Source organism: Micropterus salmoides, unplaced genomic scaffold (assembly GCF_014851395.1).
Source record: "Micropterus salmoides isolate LMB-PRFRI ecotype aquatic unplaced genomic scaffold, ASM1485139v1 Ms_hic_scaffold_7, whole genome shotgun sequence".
Classification (NCBI taxonomy): Eukaryota; Metazoa; Chordata; class Actinopteri; order Centrarchiformes; family Centrarchidae; genus Micropterus; species Micropterus salmoides.
Genome location: NW_024044459.1, coordinates 1927903 through 1953132, shown reverse-complemented (window position 1 = coordinate 1953132; position 25230 = coordinate 1927903). Strand labels below are relative to the sequence as shown.

At 42.4% G+C, this 25230-nt stretch overlaps 1 protein-coding gene across 1 annotated transcript in view; it reads left to right on the top strand.

The window, feature by feature from the left end:
- Nucleotides 1–25230, top strand: part of LOC119892228 (NADPH oxidase activator 1-like) — a 50211-nt gene that overhangs the window by 7772 nt on the left and 17209 nt on the right. The window contains exons 5-8 of the mRNA XM_038704394.1: nt 7401–7535; nt 10577–10684; nt 17245–17304; nt 18673–18710. Of these exons, the coding sequence (XP_038560322.1) occupies nt 7401–7535; nt 10577–10684; nt 17245–17304; nt 18673–18710 (341 nt within the window). The remainder of the gene's footprint in view (nt 1–7400; nt 7536–10576; nt 10685–17244; nt 17305–18672; nt 18711–25230) is intronic.

The window sequence follows — 25230 nt, the reverse complement described above, 5'->3', positions numbered from 1 at the left end:
AAAACCGCTGCTTCCTGGAAAACAGTGCATCTTCAGTGGTGACCTATTCCTGAATGTAAATTCAAGGGTTTAAATAAAAGGTACAACCAATAAAGTTGTTGGTGTGTTCAGGCTGGAACAAAACTTTAGAGGTGGTGCAACTGCATAAAACCTCAGTGGAAAGTCGAAAGTAGAAGCCACTTCACCTTGGGTGCCAGACATTTAGACAAAGACATATTTGCAGAAGTTGTTTCAACTTTAGCTGAAATACTTGTGAATTCCAAGAATTCAAGTTCAGTTTATGAACAGACTAAAAGCGAAAGCAGACCAACTACAGTAAAGTATGACAAAGAAGAGTCCCCTGAGTTCTCTTGCCTCATCAACAAGGCCCACATTTTTGCGCATGTAAATAACATGTAAATATTTTCCATATTCTGCACTAACTGTAATTTAAACAACAGCCATGGATGTCGGTAGGCCTATTTTAGGGGGACAGAAGCTACCTTAACAATAGTAAGAAAATTGATTCAGTGTAGTGCATGATACACAGCAAAACTGTAAGTTGTTGTAATGAAAGTTACTTGCTGAACTTTAGCTACGTTTACCTGAGGTAAAGGAAATGGGATATTTTAGTTGGCTATGGAAAACACTTGTCTAGCTAGCTATAGTATTTCAAAACTATCAGTCCCCACAGAATGTTGTTGGGAGACATAGTGTCATAGTGTCCCTGTTAATGCTATTTTACTGGTATATGCTTCAGTTCATTGACCTGATGGATATTTGAAGATATTTTAGGAGAGAGAGAGAGAGAGAGATTCTGAGGTCAGTTGTGGTCTACAGGTCAGTAATGGTCAACAGGTCGAAAGAAATGGGGGGTGTTTTGTTTTCTTGGCATGTCTAGGCAAGGCAGAATATATTTGTATATTCTGACCCACTTAACTTCCTACAATTATTGGCTGTAATAAATTAAATAAATATGTTGATGTTGCCTAAATGTAGGCTAGCTATACATGAGCATATACCCACAGATATACACACATTATAATAAAATGAAAGCAATCATACGTACAGCATCCAAAACATATAGTAATCGTTACTCCAAATATTTTATTCCACCAGGTTATTAAATTCAGACAGTAACCACTTAAAATAAGATCCTTATCAACAGCTTACATGATAAAATATTTGTTGTGTGCTTGTATGCAAGACAAACTACAGAGCAAAATCACACACGGACTGAACCAAGCTACAGTGCAGTAACAGTAATTAGTGTTATTAAATATCATTCTTTGGATCTGCAACTTATCTACTAGAAAGAGGAATTAGATGTTGTATTACTTTATCACACATTTACATGAGTAGCTGGATAGCATTTAACTTTGATGGGTCAAAAACTAACATTACAGTAACTGTCATTCAACACAGAAGAAATTGAAGAATGTCGCTTTGTACTTGTTAACATCTGGTCTTCTTCACTCGTGGTTGGTGGACATAAATGTAGTTCTAATACAGTAACAAAAGATGCGAGTGCTAAGATTTCGCAAGCAAGTTACGCATACCCTGGGGGCTAAGCCCCCCTCTCTTTCAATTCTAGTGACATCCTTGACAACAGCCATATTGTACATATCCTTCATTATTAATCCGTCCCTGCAGGATTTCACAAGCCTATCCCTAACCCTGCATATTTAAACCAGCTTACCCAACGAAGGTTAAAGTTAAGGGCAACTGGACTTCTAGAAGTCCCTTGGATGAGGGACGAAATGTCTTCCAGTATCTTCAACCAAGTCCAATTGCCCTTGACTTTAACCTTCTTTGGACCTTCGTTGGTCTATGACCTGGGTGACTGAGAATCTTCAGACAAAACCAGCTTACCTTGATTCTTTCAGCGGTTACTGGGGATGCAGCAGCCTGTCTCACAGTGATTTGTCTCATCTGACGTCCTCCATGCCTTTCTGCCAATTCTCAGCACATGTTTTGCGGCAAGTGTTCGTCAGTAGACGACACAGGCGTCGCTAGACCCTTTTTACTGGGGCTCGTGCCCCTGTATCCATGTGCTGTCCCAGTGAAATTGTCAAGACCCCTTGGCGTTGTTTTTGGACATGTAGGGCTTCACGGTCAAGTTAGCAACAACTGGTTACATCTGCAATGTCCGGTCAAGTTAGCAATAATATTACAATGTTACAATTTCAATATAAAACTACTTGTTGTGAAAAGGCACATTGTTACAATATGAAGAGTCACAAAAAAAGACTCAATGTTGAAAAAGAGTATTTACAACGCTGATGAGAGGACTGAGTGGGACTATCCTTCTGTGCACAAGAAAAGAAAGTAACTCAATGAGACTGACTTTCGAGAACAGCAGTCAGGTAAACTTGTGTTCTCTCCTCTCAAAGTCTGTTGTGAGCAGCATTTGTAGCTGCAGTGAATCGCTGTCTGTCTTGCTAACCCAGCTGAGCAGCCAACGTGCAACGATGTTTATAAACTGCAGCACTGAAAAGAAAACCACATTGTGTGTGAACATGCGCTCATACGTATATGCATGAAATGAAACTTGTGCATCCTGCTGAACAGGTTTACAATCTGCAGCTGGACCTTATTGCATTCCAGCAGCAACATTAGTGCGACCAGTCCAGACAGCACACAGATGTGATGGCACTCCTCATAGGCACACATAATTTTAAAACGAGACAATAATCATCTGTCTCTCAGTGAAGGTTTAGTTACAACGCTGGACTAATGCAAGATGGAAAGCATGGGATTCACATTAACTATTACAGTTTTGATAAGTGGGGCAGACTGGGCAATATGAATTTACATCTTTCAGTAGATAATAAACATCACAGAGTCATGTCATAGTATAAATAGTATTTTCCTTTTCTAAATGTATTAAAGGAAACCTGGGGAGCCAGTTTGAATGGGCTTGAAGCAGTTGATAACATTAATATCTTGCAAGTATTGATATTTATCATTTACAGGGGCTATGCTGAATTTTGGCAGTAGAGTGATGGATCATTAGCTAGTACAAGCACAGCTGAACCAAATCCAGTACTAGCACAGACCCAGTCCAGACATTTTTCAGAATCAGTTTTATTGCCAGGTACAGTATGTGTACACATACGAGGAATTTGACTCAGGATTGTACATTGCTCACAATGTGCTTACTTATACAATAATACCATAACACAATAAAAAAATAAAATAAAATAAAATCGGCACAAACTACAGAATAGACAACACTAATAGACACACTATGAACAAAACAATATAGACATATTGACGAATAGTGCAGTGATCAGAGTGCAAAGGATGCAGGAGTAAACTATTCTCATAATGTACATGTTGAAGGTGGATATGATATACAGGTACACATACATGTACACAGTGTGATGGAGCATAGTGCAAAGGATGCTGGAAAAAATAAATAAGACTTATGACCTGAGGTAGGTGTATTGGTATACAGTATATACAATATGACATAGTATGAACAGCACTGAAATAGAGAATGGTGAATAAATAATAAGTGGAAACCAGTAAACAGGTGGCTGATTAGAGACAGAGTTACTGGGTTATTGCACAGGAAATGTTCCTGACACTGTGAGTCAGAAATCAGCTGTTCATCAGAGTGATGGCTTGTGGGAAGAAACTGTTCCTGAGTCTGTTGGTTTTGGCTTACAGTGCCCTGTAGCGCCTACCAGAGGGGAGGAGCTGGAACAGGTTGTGTCCGGGGTGAGATGGATGTTTCCTGCCCGTTTCCTGACTCTGGAAATGTATAAGTCCTGAATGGAGGGCAGGTTGGCACTGATTGTTTTTTCTGCAGTCCTGACTGTCCGTTGTAGTCTGCTCCTGTCCTTTTTGCTGGCAGATCCAAACCAGACAATGATGGAGGTGCAGAGAACAGACTGGATGATGGCTGTGTAGAACTGGATCAGTAGCTCCTTAGGCAGTTTGAGCTTCCTGAGCTGGCGCAGGAAGTACATCCTCTGCTGGGCCTTCTTGATGATGGTGTCAGTGTTGGACTCCCACTTCAGGTCCTGGGATATAGTGGATCCCAGAAACCTGAAGGATTCCACAGCAGACACAGGGCTGTTTAGAATGGTGATGGGGGGCAGAGTGGGGGGGGGTCTCCTCCTGAAGTCCACGGTCATCTCCACAGTTTTGAGCGTGTTAAGCTCCAGGTTGTTCTGACCGCACCAGAGAACCAGCTGATCACCTCCCGTCTGTAGGGCGACTCGACCCAGATGAGGCCGATGACCGTTGTGTCGTCAGCGAACTTCAGGAGTTTGACAGATGGGTCCCCTGAGGTGCAGTCGTTGGTGTAGAGGGAGAAGAGCAGTGGGGAGAGCACACACCCCTGGGGGGCGCCAGTGCAGATAGTCCGGATGCTGGATGTGATGTTCTCCAGCCTCTCTTGCTGACTCCTGTCAGTCAGGAAGTCTGTGATCCACTGACAGGTGGAGGCTGGCACAGTGAGCTGGGTGAGTTTGGTGCTGAGGATGTCCGGGATGATGGTGTTGAATGCCGAGCTGAAGTCCACGAACAGGATCCTAGCATATGTCCCAGGAGAGTCAAGGTGTTTCAGGATGTGATGCAGACCCAAGTTGACAAACTGCAGGGGGTCCAGCAGGGGGCCTGTAATGCCCTTCAGGTGGGCCATCACCAGTCTTTCAAAGGACTTCATGACTACAGATGTCAGGGCTACGGGCCTGTAGTCATTTAGTCCAGAGATGGAGGGTTTTTTTGGGACCGGGATGACTGTGGAGCGTTTGAAGCAGGAGGGAACTTCACACAGCTCCAGTGATTTGTTGAAGATCTGAGTGAAGATGGGGGCAAGCTGGTCCGCACAGATTTTCAGGTACAATGGTGAGACACTGTCAGGTCCAGGAGCCTTCCTGATCTTCTGCCTTTGGAAGAGGTGGCTCTTCACAGATCTTGAGTGCAGGTGAGAGGTCAGAGGGGCAAGGCAGGTCACATAGACCCAGGTGAAATACAGTGTGCAGAGGTCAAATAAGCAGTGGTATTTTCTAGAAGAGGTTTCCTTTCAAATAGCGCCTTTCTAGTCTTTTTGACCACTCAAAGCGCTTTTAAACCTAGCCTAAGTGCTCAAACAGAAACTTACATTCACACACAACCAATTATCTTGCCACTTCAACATGCAGCCTGGAGGATCCGGGGATTGAACCGCCGACCTTCCGATTAACGGGCAACCTGCTCTACCTGCTGGTTTATTACAGAGACAAACTGTTAAAGGAGGGGTAGTAGTGACAGCAGGGCAGTGTCAAGTGTGACTGTGCAGTAGTGGCAAATTGTTTACATGGCTCACAAGTCAGGTATGACTTGACGGGTAGAATTTTTCTTAGGTGGTACCATAGGCTGTTGACATGACAGTGCCAATATTAATAGGCTAAGCAAGGGAAGCTGGTGAGGCACATACTAACACATTTCATAAACTTAAATGAAAAATATATCAAAATCAAACATTTACATGGTGAATGAGGGGGTCTGTGCCCCATTAGAGCTTTATGTCTAGGAACACCCCTAGTAGACCATTTGTAGTCAAACTTTATGTTTGACTATAATACTGCACGTTTTGCAAGCTGTTTGTTTTGTTGGCAAAGATGTTGGTTTCACACGTCTGCTGCGTCTTGTAAACAAGGAAGTGAGATTACCGACGTAAGACAGCCTTTTACAGGGAAACAGTGATGATAGGTCACATTTGCAAGTCAAGCTGAATTCAGGGTTGCAGGGTTTGTTGAATTTGTGTTTGTGTACAGAGCGTGTTTCATCACTACATTGAATACGTATGAAGAAGAAGAAGAAGTAGTGGTAGTAGTTTGTTAGAGGTAAGAAGAGAAGTGAAATTTGGGCAAATGGAGGACCGCATGTATCAGCCACCCCAACACGTTTGGAAAGAGAAGGGTGAGCGATGAGTGAGCCGTTAGTTCAGCACTACATTTCACTAAAACTTACACACTGAACCATTCATTCTGTTAGAATAGGTGCGTTCAAGATGACTGTGGCTGACTTTCGCCGACTCTAACGTGAGCAGCAGGCAACTGCAGGGACGGGAAATAAACACGGCGTTGTCAAGTCGGACACATTCTACCTGCATGAGCATACTGTGAGCTGAGATCAACGACTGATCTTGTGGCATTTGCAAAGAAAAATGCTGCAAGACCAGGCAAAAGGTGGTTCCAACTTTGTGCAGAAAAACTCCCGTGAGGTTTTAATGTCAAGTGACATCCCGACGTTTTGCAGCACCAGCGAATGTCTGACACAATTTCTAACCAGCAAGCCGTATTTTAAGTCCTGCATGCATTGAGTTAGTGCTGCGCAGCGTAGTCAAACGCACCTAATATGATGTGTAGGCAAGGACCTCTCTGTAGCATGACAATATTTAATTTAAACAAATATTGCACATCCTGTGGTTTGAAAATAGCAGTAGACCATATTGTGATTTACATAAAATTTAGATTAATTGTGGGTGGTGGTGTCGCATAGATAAGATGCTTGCCTTTGGTGTGGGAGACCTGGGTTCGATTCCCACTGTGAGACATTCACCATTATGTCCCTGAGCAAGACACTTAACCCCTAGTTGCTCCAGAGGCATGTGACCTCTGACATGTACATGTATAGCAGTTGTAAGTAGCTTTGGATAAAAGTGTCAGCTAAAAAATGAAAAAATAAAAAATTTAATTGTTCAGCTGTATTAAATATGTACATAGAGGACCCAAACATAGCCTTGGTACTTCGACAATTTCTATGGCACAATTTAAAAAAAGGATAAATAATTCTTCCTTCTACATTTACTATAAAATGTTATTCTTCAAGGTGGAAAAACTTGTGAAATTGGCACAGGCCTAATAGAAGCTTTCGATGCATAGACATATGGCCCTGATGAATACTCGAATAATAAAGCTGCTTTACAGCCTCTATAGCAGAATAGTGTTTGCTGGCAGCTCCATCCTGCAGTGTTTAAAAACCTACTGTAAGTGCATGGGGAGTTTTTGTTCCAAAACCAGAGAGTGAGTTTGGAAAAAAAAATTAGTTTAGTCATCTGTCATCTACTCCCCCTCATCCTCCACAATCCACCAGAAATAAATTATATGGAACTTTCTGTTATACTGGTTTTCACATTACCATACCACTACCTTGTATAATGTATGTATATAAGAAACTCTATATATTGTCTTTATTTTTGTTCCATTCTAATTTTAAATATTTGGATACAGCATGGGGGGCTACAACTTTAATTTAATTGCACAGCCCTGTGTGTAGAATGACAAATAAATATACCTTGAACCTTAAACCATCACAGACAGTTATTTTTGGTAGATGATTATGTAAAATCTTTATTTAATAAATAATTTTAATCTCTATGATACTGACTAATGACTAATGTATTTTGGTGATGTGTCCTCTAGGTGTTATATAATGCTGCAGCTGTGTACTGTCAGATGGGCCAGTGGGAGAAGGCCAGAGAGGTTCTGCTATCAGCCTCCCAGGAGAGAGGAGGAAGTCGAGGGGGAAACATAGAGGTGGCTTTGGACAGCATCCTGGTAAGTGTCACAGCTTTCACAACAGACTGGAAAGGACATGAGACAGACTGTGGTAACAAATTTCCAAAGTCAATTGCCCTTGCACTATTTATGCTGTGTATGTTTGTTGTTTGCATTTCTGCAATTGCCATACTTAAAGTCCTAACAAGGTAAGAAAGATGAGGATGATTCTCCAAAGTGGGGAAAGTTTGGTCTGTCCTTTAACTTCTTAACTTATACAACTTTATCTTCCTAGAAAACAGTGAATTACTTACAGTGTTTCGTTTGATCCTGCTGGCCTGTTACTTATCAGGTAGCAGCAAGAGCAGTAACCTCATTTGCAGGTCAAAACCCCAGCCACAACCCGGGGGTGTATCTCCACCTGTTGAAATGTGAGTGGAGGGGTATGAAATCAGAATCAGAAATACTTTATTGATCCCCGAGGGGAAATTCTTTTGTCAAAGGTAGATAGATAAAGAGTATATAAATATAATATCATACATATAAAAAATAAAGACAAATATAAAGGTGTGCGGGTATGTACAATATTTACATTATTAAGAATTATTACGGTGAACCAAAAAGGACAGGTGAATAAATACCAGCAGAGAATATTGCACATTAATTATTAGACAGGTAATATTGGACAGAAAATAGATAATGAGGTCAGGAATGACTTCCTGTGGCGCTCTGTGTTGCAATTTGGGGGGATGAGTCTTGCACTGAAAGTGCTCCTGTGTTTGAGCAGCACGTCATGGAGTGGGTGGGAGACATTGTCCAAGATGACATGTAGTTTGGACAGCATCCTCCTCTCTAACACCACCGACAGAGAGTCCAGCTCCACCCCCACAACGTCACTGGCCTTGTGGATCAGTTTGTTGAGTCTGTTAGTGTCCGCTACTCTCAACCTGCATGCAACAGCAAACAGGATGGCACTGACCACCACAGATTCATAAAACATCCTCAGCATCATCCTGCAGATGTTGAAGGACCTCAGCCTCCTCAGAAAATAGAGACGGCTTTGGCCCTTCCTGCAGAGTTCTTGAGTGTTCTTGGCCCAGTCCAGTTTATTGTCAATGTGCACTCCCAGGTATTTGTAATCCTCTACAATGTCCACACTGATCCCCTGGATGGAAACAGGGGTCACTGGTGCCTTGGTTCTCCTTAGATCCACAACCAGCTCTTTAGTCTTTGTCACGTTGAGCTGCAGATGGTTCTGCTCGCACCATGTCACAAAGTCCCCCACCACAGCTCTGTACTCAGCCTCGTCACCCTGCTGATGCATCCAACCACAGCAGAGTCATCAGAAAACTTCTGAAGGTGACAGGACTCTGTGTGGTAGTTGAAGTCTGTGGTGTAGATGGTGAAGAAGAAGGGAGAGAGGACAGTTGCTGACCACGCTGTCTGACACACAGTGTTGCAGTCGCACATACTGTGGTCTGCCAGTCAGGTAGTCAACAATCCAGGAGGGGGGCATCCACCTGCATCGCTGTCAGCTTCTCACCCAGCAGGGCCAGCCTGATGGTGTTGAAAGCACTGGAGAAGTCAAAAAAACATGATCTCACAGTGCACGCCGACTTGTCCAGGTGGACGTAGATGCGCTTGAGCAGGAAGATGATGGCGTCCTCAACTCCCAGTCGGGGCTGGTAGGCGACTGTAGTGGGTCCAGAGAAGGGCTGACCATGGGCCGCAGCTGATCCAGAGCCAGTCTCTCCAGGGTCTTCATGTCCTTGGAGTCACTGGGACATGGTAAGATGTCTTCCACAGCACAGGGACCCGACGGAGGCTCAGGGTGAAAACACGGTGAAGGACCCAACATAGCTGGGGGGCACAGGCGGGACGGACACCGTCAGGGCCTGCTGTATGCATCCTTAACGTTAGCATGCAGCAGGTCCAGGGTCCTCTCCTCTCTAGTATGGCAGCTCACATACTGGGTGAAGTTAGTAAGTGTGGTGGTCATGGTGACGTGGTTGAAGTCACCCGAGATCACTATGAGGGCACTCGGTTGTTGAGTCTTGAGTTCATTAATGGCGGTAGCAGTATTATCCACTCACCTCAGTCCTAAGAGTTGAGTTAACATTACTGCAATTTCAACAAAGTTGTTAGGAACTGGCCTTGGTGAGGACAACAGGACAGACATACTACTAATAATATATACTCTTATATATAATAACATATTTAAATACAAAGTATCATAAACATAATGGATAAGCTAGAAACAATATGCCTTCAGTGCAGGTTTGCTCCATTTTCAGGAATGCCCTGACACAGTTACACAGATTCACATTTGAAAGCTGCCTAGTACAACCACAGTCTGACCTGCTCCAATGGAGAGGTTGGGATTGGTGGTAATGAGGGAGGGATGCTGTTTTTAAACTTTCTCTCTAAAGGGGCAATTTCATTGTGTCATTAAATGATACCTTTTAGTGCTCTTCCTGGCAAAAGGTGGGGCTCTGGTTATTCAATATAACAGTTTAACAACTTTTACATAAAACAAATACAGATTTTTCAGTTCAAAAGTTAACTCCAAAAGCCCAGAGCTGAAAATAAAAGTTATTGCTCCTCTCATTATATTTTGATCATATAGTGTAACGTCCTCATGTGGCTCAAGCCAAGGTGGAGAGGAGTAACAAATATAAATGAAAACTGGGTCTAAAGAAACAGGAAACAGATTATGTGCAGACAAATAGATATTTATTAACGTACATATCTTACAGAAGAGACACAGACAAAGAACTAGACTACTTAACAAAAAGGTGGTGACATAACTTTTAACCAAAACACAAAACTAGCAACTTAAATTAAAAACACATTAAACGCCCTCCTTCTTCCAAGGGAGTATGCGAGCCCACAGCTCTGCTAGTCCCAAGCACACAGCTCCATGCAGCTCCACTCCTGCTGCACCAAAACAAAAACACAAGACCCATGGCTCTAGGGCCGTAACAATATTCTAACTTAAATTTGTGATTTAATATTTCTAAAAAAGCTATTTGAAAAATCAGAACATGTTAATTCTTTCATTTGCGTTAAAAAAGAACACTTTACTCTGACTTTAATTACAGAAGAAGGATCTCCTGCCCCCTCTCCTGGTCCCTGAGGGTGTGGTGTTTCGTCCTAGGAAACAGGATGTGGAGCAGCTGCAGCAAAGAGACTTCCTGGGCAAAGCAAAGGTAGACTGTCCCCATGGTGAATGTTGTGTCATGGGTGTATGGTATGATGATTGAATTACTCCAATTTGCTTTTGTCACTTTCATAATACTAATGACAGAAATGAAATCAATCATAATAGTGCAGAATTCAGAATGGAAGTCACATCACCTCTGTGTGCCCTTTTTTCATTGTTGCTTTACTTTATACCTAATATGAAGCACATTTGGTAGTTGTGGCTTGGTAATTGGGTCCTTGTGCCCCAAGTGCCTCAAAGGTCCCCGGGTCCATTGATTGTAATTCATTTCATTAATTGCACATTTGTTTAGGAAGGAGTACCACTAAAATACAATTTCAAGTAAGGCCTTGAATCTAATTCCATGTAAAGGCATGTGCAGACTACACAACTTTCAGCATTGGCAGATCGCCGCGCTGTTCAGACTACACAACTTGCCGTCTTGTAACGGGAGTCTTGAAGTCACCAATGAGTCACACTATGTGACTCATTGGTGACGGGGGTCACACACTCACCCGGCTGGTCTCAAACCACATTTTGTCAAAAAAACACAGGTGAAATGTGAAATGGGGAAAAGACGCAAAACTACACACGAAACAGCTGTTGTTTATTATTATAAAGATAAACATTATACAGACAAAGAATAGGCCAATGGGTGAAAGAATGGATTAGCACATGCTGGTAGCAGAAATTTTCTGTGCTACAGAGAGAGCTGGAGGTGAGTAAAAAGTGTTTTCTAGTGAAAAAGTGGCTGCCTGCTCTGCCAGCTGCCTGCTCTCATTGGCTGGATGTAGATGTCGATTCGACAGAGTCCACCAGATATTTGGCATGCTAGATATCTGGCTAGTGTTGGCGATGCATCAGTGATGCATCGGAGAGCCGTTTTGAAGGAAGGTAAATATTTTCCCTCTGATGTCCTCTGGCTGCTCTGCCTCAACTCTGTGATTTATTAAGTTTGATGGACAGATACCTTTACTTGTTGCTAACGCTACGGATTGCTAACTGCTTGCTGTCGCTAACAGTAGCACCTGTTATCAGCTGGCTCTGAACCAGCGATCCAAACCTTCTGTAGTAGTGTTAAGAGGTGTAAACACAAACACAGTCCGGGCAGAATCAGCAATAGGACAGCTAGCTGCACGGCTAACTGAGTTGCTAACTTAGTAGTAGCTGCTAAAGTAACCAGTATCATATAACTCCGTAAATTGGCAGTGGGGGCAGAGCAGCCGGAGGACATCAGAGGGATAACCGGACAACATTTTCTCCATCAACTCCAATCCAGTTTTGGTAAAACCAGAGAATGAAGTTGCGTTTTTGTACAGTAAGGGCTATTCTTGCACAGAGGTGGTTACTCATGTGACTGTAATTGAGTAGCTTTTTTGTGTACTTGTACTTTTTAGTAGTTTTTTGAATCTGTAATTTTACTTATACTTAAGTATGTTTTGTTTAAACCCTACTTTGCTAAATTTTCAATCACATCCGTTACTGAGTAAAAAGAAAGTGCAAGGAAAAACTTGTGAAGTTGAAATAGTCACAGGAAGTGCAATCTGTTTGACCGCTGTCATGTAGACCGCTACATTGTGTCTACACGACAAGAAAACCGTAATTTTCAACAGTTTCAGCACTGCCCCGAGGAGACCCCATTATCCAATGCGCAGTGTTGAGGAAGTTGCCACCCAGATTTCAGGTGCTAAAGTGTTCTCTGTGTTAGACACAAAGAGCTCATTCTGGCAAATACGTCTCAATCACAAGTCATCAATGCTGACCATATTCAGCACACCTTTCGGGCACTAATGATTCCTTCGCATGCCATTTGGCATAAGCTCAGCAAGCAAAGTTTTCCAGCGCTCAATGGAACAGCTGTTTGCAGGATATCTGTGTGCTATTATAGTGGACGACATCATCATAGGAGGTTGTAATGCTACAGAACACAACGCCAACCTAAAAAAAGTGCTGGACTGGGCCCGAGAGGAAAAACCTCAGGCTGAACCATCTCAAATGCAAGTTCCGCATGGACCAGGTCTGCTATGTGGGTCACATATTTACAAAGGAGGGCCTCGAAGCCGACCCGAAGACAGTGGCGATCACAGCGATTCCTTGGCATGGTGAACTATCTTGGGAAGTTCATCCCAAACTTCAGTGAGATTGCAGCGCCTCTGAGACAGCTCACGCACAAAGACACTGCGTGGTGCTGGTTTCGTCCGTCTCAAGTTTTATCATACTATGATGTGAGAAAACCAGTTACCCTGACCTGTGATGCGTCATGCTATGGACTTGGTACTGCATGTCTACAGGAGGAGAGACCAGTTGCCTACGCGTCTCGCACGCTCACGGACGCAGAAACACGATATGCTCAAATCGAAAAGGAGCTGTTGGCAGTGGTGTTTGCATACACCAAATTCAAGGATTACGCGTATGGGAAGCCTACGGTCATTGAAACCGACCACGAACACCTCGTCACAATCCTAAAGAAACCCATCCAAACTGCTCCTGCCCAACTGCAAAGGATGCTACTACAATTACAGGCATATGACATCACACTAGTCTACAAGAAGGGTAAGCACATGTACCTAGCCGACAACCTATCACAAGCTCCAAACAAAACTGTCTCACAAAGTCCAGCTGCAAACAACACATTTGAGGTGATGTCCATCAGCTACATCTCAACTAACAGACTAGAGGAGCTAGATGATTCAACGTGGATGGCCTGACAAAGAACGCAGCGTCCACCCATCCATCTGTTCATTCTTCCCTTACAGAGACGAGCTGGTAGTGGAGGATGGAATAGTCATCAAGGGCCACAAAACAGTAATTCGGGGCGGCTGTGGCTCACGAGGTAGTGCAAGTTGCCCGTCAGTTGGAAGGTCGGCGGTTCAATCCCTGGCTCCTCCAGGCTGCATATCGAAGTGTCCTTGGGCAAGATACTGAACCCCCAAATTGCCCCAGGTGGCTGTTCCGCCAGTGTATTAATGTGTGTGAATGTTAGTTTCTGTTTGAGCACTTAGGCTCAGTGTATGAATTTGTGTGAATGCAGATGTAGTGTAAAAGCGCTTTGAGTGGTCGAAAAGACTAGAAAGGCGCTATACAAATGGGGAGCATTTATATTTAATTTATATTTAATTCTCCACTCTCTGCACCGGGAATACATCAATATTGTACACAACCAGGTCAACCAGGTGCAGGGCCAGGAGCACTGTCTTTTGGTCGTCAATGAACAAAGACATTGCAGAAGAACTGCTATCACGCTCCGTCTGCAACAGCACCAGACCACCCCAGCAGAAGGAACCTCTACAGCCACATCCATTTCCTGCCTTGCCATGGTCTACAGTGGCTACTGATATGTTTGAGTGGCACGGACAACAGTACCAGGTGTTGGTAGACTCGTACTCAGTGTGGTACGAAATCGACCTTCTCCGTGACACAACTTCAGCAGCTGTGATCACAAAGCTGAAAAGGCACTTTTCTGTCCATGGAATGCCTCACACCCTCATCAGTGATAATACGAGGCAATACTCAAGCCAGCGCTTCAAGGATTTTGCTGAGCAGTGGGACTTCATTCACGTCACCAGCAGCCCAAAGTATCCACAGTCAAGCCACCCACTACAGCCGCTTGCAGAGGGACAAGTCGTCAGGATGCAGACCATCAAGGGACACAACCACATGGGCACCGTGAAAGAAGTGTGCAAGGAACCACACTCCTACATCATCGAGTCCGATGGAGGGACCTCTAGGAGAAATCGCCGTCGCATCCTCCCCGTCACTAAGCCACCACCACGACAGGTCGACCCTGCAGACTTTGATCGTCAGTATGCCGATGCAGCTGCACCAGACAGTCCCCCACACAAACCACACACATCTCGAGAGACTCAGTTGACCCCTCAGCCCACCAGTGGGCAGCAGAGGCCTGCTGTTCAGTCTCCAACGAAAGTAACACCAGGTAACACACTGTATGTGACACGCTCAGGTTGCGTCTGCAGGCCTAATCCAAAGTATGAACAATGAATATTTAGTTGTTATGGGCTGCAGACCAAAGACATTTAAGAGTCAATGAAAAAAAAAAAGAGAATTCTGAAGTAGACTCCATGGGACTCTTTCTGGTTGTAGTACTTAGCATATAGCCTTGTTATGTTAAGAAAAAAAGAAAGAAATGATAAAACAAATAGACAATATCTGCACTTAATTTTTTTCTGTTCCAGTGAGAATGTTTTCAGCTACTACTCAATGTACTGAATTCACATATGAATGTTAAAAGTATAATTTCACTATATGAGGGAATAATTTCTTTGGCTACCGTTGAGTATAAAAAATGGTTGTACTACACTTTCATACTCTACAGCAATGTTATCAGATCAAACAGTTAATGCCTAGCCTTTTATTCTGTTTGCTGTAAAGGGCACAAACTAAAGAAAGGGGATGTTGATCATTCTGGTGGACACTACAAGACACCATACCTGAGGAAGTTTACCTGTCCTGTGTGTACATCTCCCACCCGTTTTGCTAGTATAGCTTGTTGCCTGTGGCTGTGTAAGTTCATTATACTCAACAGAGGTTTACGTAATAAACACATCCGGCTTGGATTCAAACTACGGACTCCTCACTCATTTCTACACTTCCAGACAATAATTTGTTTAGCTGCCCCAGACTTCTGTGCCCTGTGGTATTAAAAGTCATCTGCTGTTAACACCAGAAACTACAGGTGTCTCATGCAAAATAACGGCATCTGCTTAATAGCATCCAAATCATTAATTTGGATGCTGATTAATGCCAATCAGAGTTACATTTACAGATTTTAACCATCACTCCTCAGTGAACTGCCTCCTTGTCTGAGAGCATTTTCAAGTTAAGTAGGCCTATGTAGTAGCCTATGTAGATTTATCATTATCGATTAGGCCTACCATGTTTTTAGGAGTCTGTTTACACTGATAGAAGCTAACAAAAACATTTTACATTCATTTTACAGTTGACAATATTAAACAGTAGGTTTATATGGCACTTATTTTGAAAGTCTGGCCCTCACAGTGTCTGTTTAGAAAAATTAGTGCCCTTGAACAAATGTAGTTGAGGACCCTTGATGTAGAGGTCAGTTAAATAATAGCCTACTTCTATTGGTGGTTAAAAAATAAGTTTTCATAGTTTGGTAAGATGCTTTACTCTAAATAGCCAAAAAGATACTGATGCATGACAATCTTGGTTGGCATTAGTAACTTGCTGGTAATTAGTTATTTATTATACTAACGCTTATGGTATCCCATTAAATAACCACCTGTTTGAATGTAAATATGGATATGACTTCATATACAGTCCAGTGATTCCCGTTTTCCCAGTCCAGTGCGGCTTGCCAGAGTCTAATCTCTTCCGCCGCAGTTTTCTAATGCCGAAAACATTCTCAAACTTCTCATAAAATGTCATTGTTTTTCGCCATTGATTTGGTATCTGTCAAACAAACTAAAATTGAAAGTTCCATATGACTTTGTTCCATTATCAAATCGCAAAAGACTGCAATTTAATTAAATAAGTATAACAAGTATAAGATATTAAATCAACATAAATAAGTTGTTTTAGGAGGTTAAAGAAGTAAGTAAGTAACCTAAGTAACTTTTACTCTGAGTAAATTTTAAATGAGCTCCTTTTTACTTTTACTTGAATAGATTTTTATACCAGTAATTTTACTTGTACTTAAGTAAAAGTTCATCAAAGTAATCATACTTTTACTTAAGTAGAATATTTTTTTACTCTTTCCACCTCTGGTCTCCTATAGCATGCCTTGATTTAGCTGGTGCCGCTAAGGCCGGCCCTCTTCTGTGCTTGGGGAAGTTGGCCAATCGGAAGCAAATGGGCGGGGCACTTTATATAGACAGGAGCTAAAACTGAGTGTTCAGAAAGAGTGTGAAAAGAGGTGGTGAAGCAGTCGACAATGGGAAATATGATGTGTTTTTTGAACATTAAAGCATGCAAACATTTTCTAGTAGAAACCCTAAATACAATTATGAATGTGAAAATAAGCATTCTATGGCACCTTTAAAGGGATTTGGCATTCAGATGAAACAGTTGCCAGCTGATGTAGATTATCCTAAAACAGAATATAGATATAAGACAAGGTCAAACTGCAGAGAATCCTTTTTTTTGCTTGGTTAAAAGTAGGAGTTAAGGGTACGGTAGGTTAGAGAATGTTGTCGCCTGTCAGAGGGCTCAGCAGATTTATGACACCAGCCTGATTCCCACTGAAGGGCTTAATGATGGCTAAAACATCACATAACATGAATACTGGGCTTCCATAGGAATGCTTACCCAACTTTTCACTGTATATTGATAGCTAACTTTGGACATTAAATTATCATCACATATTATTTGTATACAACATTTTTGGGAATGGCATTTTGATAAGCAATTAAATGTTTGATTAAGTAATAGTTAATTTTGCTTTCGTCTGCTTTCTTGTAGAAATTTCACCCAAATACTTTGAGTTACATCCAAAACATCCAAAAACATTACAAATAGTTGACATGGAAATTAAACTACATCTGAAGTCAAGTGTGTAGAATTCAGTAATGTATGGTGCTCTACTTGCAGGTGATTTCCTCCATGATTCCGAATGATGATTTTGGAGGCTTTGAACCTCTGAGGCTGCAGGTAAGAATGACCAAATTGTCAGTATTCACCAGCAAGGACCACACCATCAACCGATGCGTTTAAATGATTTACTGATGAAACCAAAAGAATGTGTGCGAGGCTTGACTCGCTGTACAGCTTTGGTTTGCTAGTGCATTGTAGGGATGCTTCTGTGAGAAATCTTCTGTAGTAGCTGGGCACGATGGACCCCCAAAAGCTTCCAGTTATTTGAGAGAAGATTGGGTTGATCTGAGATCTTTGAGATCTGAACGAATGTAGCTTGGTACGCTTGGGAGGACCATTGGCCCATGATCTATCATGCCTTTGCAGCAGTTTGAGGTGGCGGCTTCAGTCCTGAAGGAGTGACCGCAGTAATGGACAGGAGAATGCCTGACAAAGAGAGTACATGGCTACAGGGTACAGGGCTGGTTGAACTAGAATAGAGTAGCTACCTGTCCGGACTCTGACATGAAGAGAGGATCAGTCATGGTTATTCTCTAAGATTTCCAGGATTGCAAGTAGTTTGCAAGGGAACGGTTGGATGCAAGAGGAAGACTGCAAGGATTTTGAGCTGGCTCTTGGCAATCCCCTGGGAAGTAATGCTATCTGTGGAGGGTTAGTGGCCTGGCTGGGGCTGCCGGTTAGGAGTTTGGAGAAGAAGCTAATGCCTCTACGGTAAACTTTGATGGTGTGCATTTTTATGGCCATCATGGAATGGGCATAGCTGACTAAACAGGACATGGTAACCTGACTGAACAACAGGAAAGTTAAGTTAGAAAGGGTTGAGGGCGCTATACTGTTGATGATAGAATTCTGGTGATTAACAATTATGGGTATTAGGGTAAGATTTACATGTTGAGTATCATGGCAGAATATGGAGGAACCAGTGTTGGAGGGGCCCAGCTTATGGACTTCTGGAATGAGTAATGCAAAATGAGAAAGAGAGTCAACGATGGCATTGGAATGACCGGGAACATGAGCTGTTCGAAGAACGTATTGGTGTGTAATACTGTACCAGTTGGTCTGTGGTCTATTCACAGGGCTTTGAAAAAAGACTATTAGAACACTGCAGCTGGGATCGTGACGAAAACTAGGAAATTTGACACATTATTGAACTGACTTCAAAATCTTGCTGCTCGTCTACAAATCACTCTGTGACTCTGGGTCCACATATCTGATATGCTTGTGCCATATGAACCCCCGAGAACCCTTAGGACATCTGGGACTAGCCTATAGGACTCTTACATTACCTGGAAGAGAGCTGATGTTGAGGGAACTGTGGGCATGATTGAGGTGTGGTCCTGCTCCTGAAATTCTGCTAGATAGCTTAAATTTATAAAGATATTGTAGTCATTCCCTTTGTTAACTTTCTCTCTGTTTTCCCCACAGAAACCTGGTTTCTATGAGCCCAAGGTGGATGGAGCGCAGTGAGTTTTATCACCAGACACACAGAAATATTATTAACACGAGCTGGGGCCTCATTTATAACCGTTGCATATGTACAAATAAAGGAGTGAAATGTGCGTATATAAGCATAAATTGAGATTTATCAAGAACTTTCCAAGGGGTCACATGATGGCGATGAGCTGAGCAGACACTTTTACCAGAGCTCTATGCCACTCGGTGCAAATTTTTTAAGACATTTTTGTTATGAACATAACAGGCTATGTCCTTGGAAAACTTTTTTGCCACAGTCTTTTGATGAGATGGGAAGAACCAGAGGACATAAAGACAAAAAAGACGTCCCGGCCGAATTTGATACTGCAGATTAGGGTGACCAGACATCCCCGTTTTCCGGGGACAGTCTTTCTTTTCTTAACGTCTATCTTCAAACGGAGAAATTAAAATAGGAATTTCAAAAAACCAAAATCGGACCATTATTTGAATTTGGTTTAGTCATTTTTCAATTCAGAAACCAATAACTGGAGAACGGCTCTTTTTTTCCGTTTCTTCGTTTTTGGTTTGAAATGACAAACGAAAAAAAGGTGGTTTCTTGTTTGTTCGTTTTGTGGTTCAAACGAAAAAACTAACTATCACGACGTACAGGGACCCAGGAGATGCTAAATTGCAAAGGAGTTGGGTGGGGCAAGTTTTTGCTCATATTCTTCTTTCAGTAGGTACATAGCCATTTTGATTAGTAAATAGCTGGCATTTAGGTCTCTTGATTGTGTTAAAGATAGCCAGGTTCGGTATGTAATTGTTAAAGGAATACTCGCAGGAAAAGAGGTTACATTTATGAATCTATATTGTCCACCAGCCTATTCCCCTTATTTTCTCTCCAAGGCTTTTACAGTTTGTTCATGTTTTACAGGCTTCAGGGGACTCTTTTGTGGGAGGAGATTTAAATTGTCACCTTAATCCCTCTCTTGACAAACTTCCATCTGACATTTCACCCCTCCTAAGAAAGCGAGGGTGCTCACTAATATGTCCTCATATTGAATATTCTGATGTGTGGAGGCAGCTTTACCCTACTGCTTCGGAGTTCACTTTTTTCTCAGCCCCACATAAAAGCTATACCAGAATTGATTACATTTTCATCCCCTCGTCGAAAATGTGTCTTGCTTTATCATATTCTATAGGCAACAATTTGTTATCAGACAACGCCCCACTTTATTTGTTATATTCTCTTGCTAAGGACAGGGCAATGTCACGGTGCTAGAGATTTTGCCTTTATCTTCTTAAAGATAACATTATTTCCTACTTTACTTCAGAATTTAAGATTTTTTATTCTATCAACTCACCATCCACAGATAATCCCCCTGTCCTCCAGGAGATGTGTAAAGTATACTCTTGTGGACTGATTATGTCTTTTGTTGTAAAAGACGTGGGAAGAATGAACAACTTAAACTTCTCGAATCTCGATTAGCTGAATTGGAGAAAAATCACATATCTAGCCTGAGTCCTGCTTTGCTTAAGGAACTGTTATACGGACGTACTGCATTGAATACTTTTCTAATTCAGGATTCTGAACAGTCCCTTAAATTTGGCCAGGCAGAAACTATATAAGTCTGGGGATAAACCTGGAAGATATCTTGCTAATATTGTCAAGAAGAGGGCAGATTCTCAAAACATAGTCTCTATTACTTACTCTAATGGTGTTAGATCGTTCGATACTAGAACCATTAATAAACACTTTGCATCATTTTATTCCAACTTATATAGTTCCAAACAGCCTTACAATGCCTTGACCCTTATGTGTCAGTTTTCTGCAGATTTAAGACTTCCCAAAGCTACGGATGATCAAAAATTACAAATAAATGTCCCAACTACTAGAGAGGAAGCGCTACTTGCTTTGAAATCTATGCCGTCCGGTAAGACCCAGGGCCGGAAGGAGTTTAGTGGTATTCTTTTAGACCCTCTGCTGTCTATGCTCAATCATTCATTTGAGAATGGGACCCTACCGCAATCCCTTAGGGAGGACAACATTTCTCTCATCGTTAAAAAAGGAAAATGCCCAGATAGCTGCGCCTCATACAGGCTGCCCTACTTAACTCTGACCAAAAGCTGCTCTCCAAAATTCCAAAATAGAGAACGTTCTGCCCCATATTAAGGCTGCACAATATGAGGAAAAGCTGCAATGTGCGATAACATTGTTCAATATTGCGATGATATGACTTGCGATAAATAAACAAATATTCAAGTGTGAATTGTTAGTGATACTGTTCCAATGTCAGTCCAATGTTTTCAGTCACGTGACATGCGCGGTGACCTGGAGGGCAAAACAACAGACCAACACAGCGACTCCCCTGTAGAGACGCTGCAAAAGCACCTTTCACCTTTCAACTTAATAAAAAGAAAGATATGCACACAAACTGTAAGTGTTGGGCACTACCGATCCATATAGCATTACAGCATCCGCTGCCCCATTTCTACCGTTAACAACCGCCAGATCTCTGCCGCCGATCGACTGCGGTAATGTTTACTTTTACCTTCTGGGGAATCCCTCACCTAGCACAGCCCAGACTTGTCTCCTCCTCGCTTAGTAGGCCTAAATCTGAAGACACAACAACCATCCAGCATTTTGGCAACGCAAAAAGTAACAAACTCAAAGTAACAGTGTATCACTTGCATATTGGTTGGCAGGCAACAGAAAATAACGTCTTTTTTGCCCTTCAAGGGAGCGTTTTCCTTGGAATGTGACGTCACGTGAAAACTATGAATAGGTTCTTTGAGAACATAGAACCTAAACATTGATTTGCTAGGTTTCAAACATGTATGTGGACATGTTATCACATCCCCTGAAGTGCGCGAAGAGCTTCTCTGAGGGTGAACTAGTCGTAGGTATACAAAGATACTTCCGAACAAGTTTGGTCAGCTTTGGGTAGGTGACCTGGTGGAGTTTCCACCAGGCCAAAGGGTCAGCTTCACTGTGAATGGTGGGGGAGAGCAAGTAGCTGTTAATTTCAGCTTCAACAGCTTGCTCCAGATGCATGAAAGATGCTGTTGGAGTGGGGCTTGGATTTGTTTTGAGCAAACAGCCCAATGATCGCTGTGGCTCCATGGTCTGGGCCTCTGTGTTCTCAGAAGGTGTCCCCTCCTTCTGTGCTGAGTCTTTCATTTCTGACATGATCCTGCTCTTGATGTCCTCAACTTTTTCACTGCTGATGTAGGTAACCTTGAACCTAGGGTCCATGAAGGATGCAATGTCCAGAGGTTCTTGTGTTCCTCGGTCATCATACTTTGTATTCATGTAATCCAGGATTTTCACTTTAATGGACTTGGTTAAATCTGTGTCATCTTCCTTTTCTGCAAGAACCGATGTCGGACGGGTTTCACATATGAAGCACTGACATAGATTTCCCCGGAAAGAGCAAGTACATCCAGGTCTTGCCAGGAGGGAACCAGATGCCGTGTTTTCCGGTCTGCCGATAGAACATCAGACCCTCTCTATCATCATATGCCTTCAGCCCCACCTAGTTGGACATTCTGTGATGAGTGAGTGCTCAGGGAGGTTGTGCTCCTGTTGTGCTTTTTTCAGTGCCGTCTTCTGCTTCCAGCTGTGGGAAAAATGTCCCACCAATTTTTTGCAAAGCCCAGCAGCACAGTCAATGCGGCTGTCATCCTTAACAGCATTTTCTGAAAAGAAGATGTGAAATAAATTGTTACAAACTATTCAAACTAGCAGTAATCATTGTGGCCAATTAATTATTTAATTATTGTTATAAAGTAATATTTCAGAGGCTGCATAATTAACTACAATTATTACACAGTGATAATTCAGGTACTACATACTATAGGCACTGTCCCTGTTGGATAATTCAGAGCTGACCATGCAGTGTGGAAATACAACTTCAATTAATATTCTTAATTTTACAAGTCCTCAGTGTTTGCAATTGTTTATTTTAACTTAATAATATTCAGACAGTTGCCTACATGCCATCACATGCTTTTCCCCGCTGAGAACTCAATCTTTGCCAACACAGAGAAATTGACAAAAATTACATTACGTAATAAACCAGGCATAATCATCTCAATGATTAATATGGTCTGTTGTTCAGGTTATAAAATAATACTTGCAATAGCCTACAATAATACCATGTAAAGCAAGTATCATTTACATTTACCAATGGCAAGATGCAGCCTATGGCCAAAGCACTGAAGTCGTTGGTTGAGTTCTGTGGCTTTCACAATGTTTGGCCCTTTGTCGGTGGTGATGCAAACCAGCTGTTCTTCCCGCAAATGCCAGCTGGCCAAAGCATCACATAGTCCGCACACAGTGTTTTCTCCGGTGTGTTGTCCGGGGAAATAGGCTCTCTGTCGACATCATGTTTTCAGTTCAAAGTCTTGATCCAGAAAGTGCAGTGAGGCTGATGTAGGGCTCTGTCGTTCGACTGGACCAAAGATCTGTGGTACAAGCGTAGTGTTCAACTTGACTCAATTCCAATTCCACATTATTGGATTGGCGACTTGCGAAAAATAAGTCCGTGATGGAATATGGTATCTTCGGTCCATTTTGGTCAGGCTCACCAAACTTTAGTCACTGTGTTTATCGGCATCATGTCCTTCGCCAAATAACGAGTTATGGCCTCTGATTTCTCTGTGGCGTTTGGATGATTTGTCATATGGAGTCACACTCGCAAAACCACCTGTTAAACTGACTGTTGTTGTAGTGATGGCAAAGTTTTAGATTTGTTTCTACTTGATGTTTGTAGTTTTGTTGTTTGGCTAGTTTTGAACTGTTCGTGTAGGTCTTTATGAATGTATTGCAGGTGGTGATGGAGGTTGGTCATGTTTACCTCTTGAAATTGCCACTTCGGTTTGGCATGTTTTACACAGTACCTGCGTTTGTAACACGTCATTTCTTCTGAATCCAAAATAATTCCATATAGCTGAAGTGCTGTTCTTTTTCACCACAAGGTCTTTGTCAGACACATTTTCCTCACTCTTCTCTCCTTCCTTCGCCATTGTATTTGCTAACGGCCAACCACTAAATTGACACCAATCAATCTGAGCGTAGCGGACGCTTCCAGGGGCTTCATCTAATTGGCATGAATGCACCAACCTCGTCTTCAGGGCTACACGTGATGGGTCAAATGGCAATGCGGAGTGTGAATGCTTGGTGCGTGTAATAAATTTTTTTCCCATATTCATCGTTTCAGGCAGTATTTTGCGATGTGTTCACTGCGCATGTGCATTTTGCGATGATGATGAAAATGAGATGTATCGTTCAGCCCTACCCCATATTGCTAATATATATATTTAATATTGAGAATTTTGTCAGTTGGATTAGGGTTCTGTATAATACTCCAACGGTGGCAGTTCTGACTAATGGACTGAGATTCGACAACTTCCCCCTCCACCGTGGGAACAGGCAGGGTGACCCCCTCAGCCCCCTGCTCTTTGATATTGTTATTGAGCCGCTGGCCCAAGCAGTAAGGCATCTTTGTTAGTGAAAGGGAACACAAAATTACCTTATACGCAAATGACATTTTGATATATTTATTGCAACCCCAAACTTCTTTTCCCTGCCTGATTGAGGTCATTTCATCATTCAGCGTCTTTTCAGGATCTAAAATTAACTACAAAGTCCGAGGTTATGCCCCTGGGGTTGTTAACATGTGTTCCAGATGTGGCTGAGCCCTTCCCGTTCCACTGGTCTCCCACTGGTTTCATTTATTTAGGAGTGCAACTTCCCCTCCATCTTAGATGCTATAAGGGCAGACCTAGACCTCTGGGCCCCTTTTCCTCTTTCCTGGTTAGGTAGGGTTGCACTTATAAAAATGAACATCCTGCCTAGACTGCTATACCCACAGCAAATGATCCCTATCGTATTATCCAACAAGGTTATTAAGGTGCTTGAAGGCTGGCTAAGCTCCTTCATTTGGAGCAAAAGGAAGCCCTGTCTCATGATGGCAAAACTTCAAATGGCGGGTTGTGATGGAGGGCTAGATGTACCAAATCTTAGACACCCACAGGGGATTGCAAGTTGGCACAACTGTGATCCAGCCTCGATTTGGCATGATATTGAATTCTCTCAGTCGAAGTGTCCCTTGTTCAATCTATTGTTTATGAATAATCCGGAATCTGTCCAAAAAACACTGCTCTAACCCTATTACTCTCAGTACCATCAGAGCCTGGAGATCCATTTGCTCTATTGAATGCTCAGTTATCATCTCCTCTTACTCCCATTCTTGATAGCCTCGACTTCCTGCCAGGCTGTAAGGACCAGGACTTTAAAGTATGGAGCATTCAAGGGCTGAAGAAAATAGGAGATCTATTTAAGGGCCAGATTTTACTATCCTTTCAGCAGTTGCATCAGCAATTTGGTTTATTTAACCAAGGTGACTTCAGCACCATTTCATGTGTGGAGAAGGCCCCGTCTCTACAGATTAGTAAGAAATCCATTACTGTTTTTTACGGAGCCCTGAATTGTAATTCTCCTCTTACCTCACAAACCACCATGCATTATTGAGAGATAGATCTAGGTGCTGCTATAGATGATGCTGG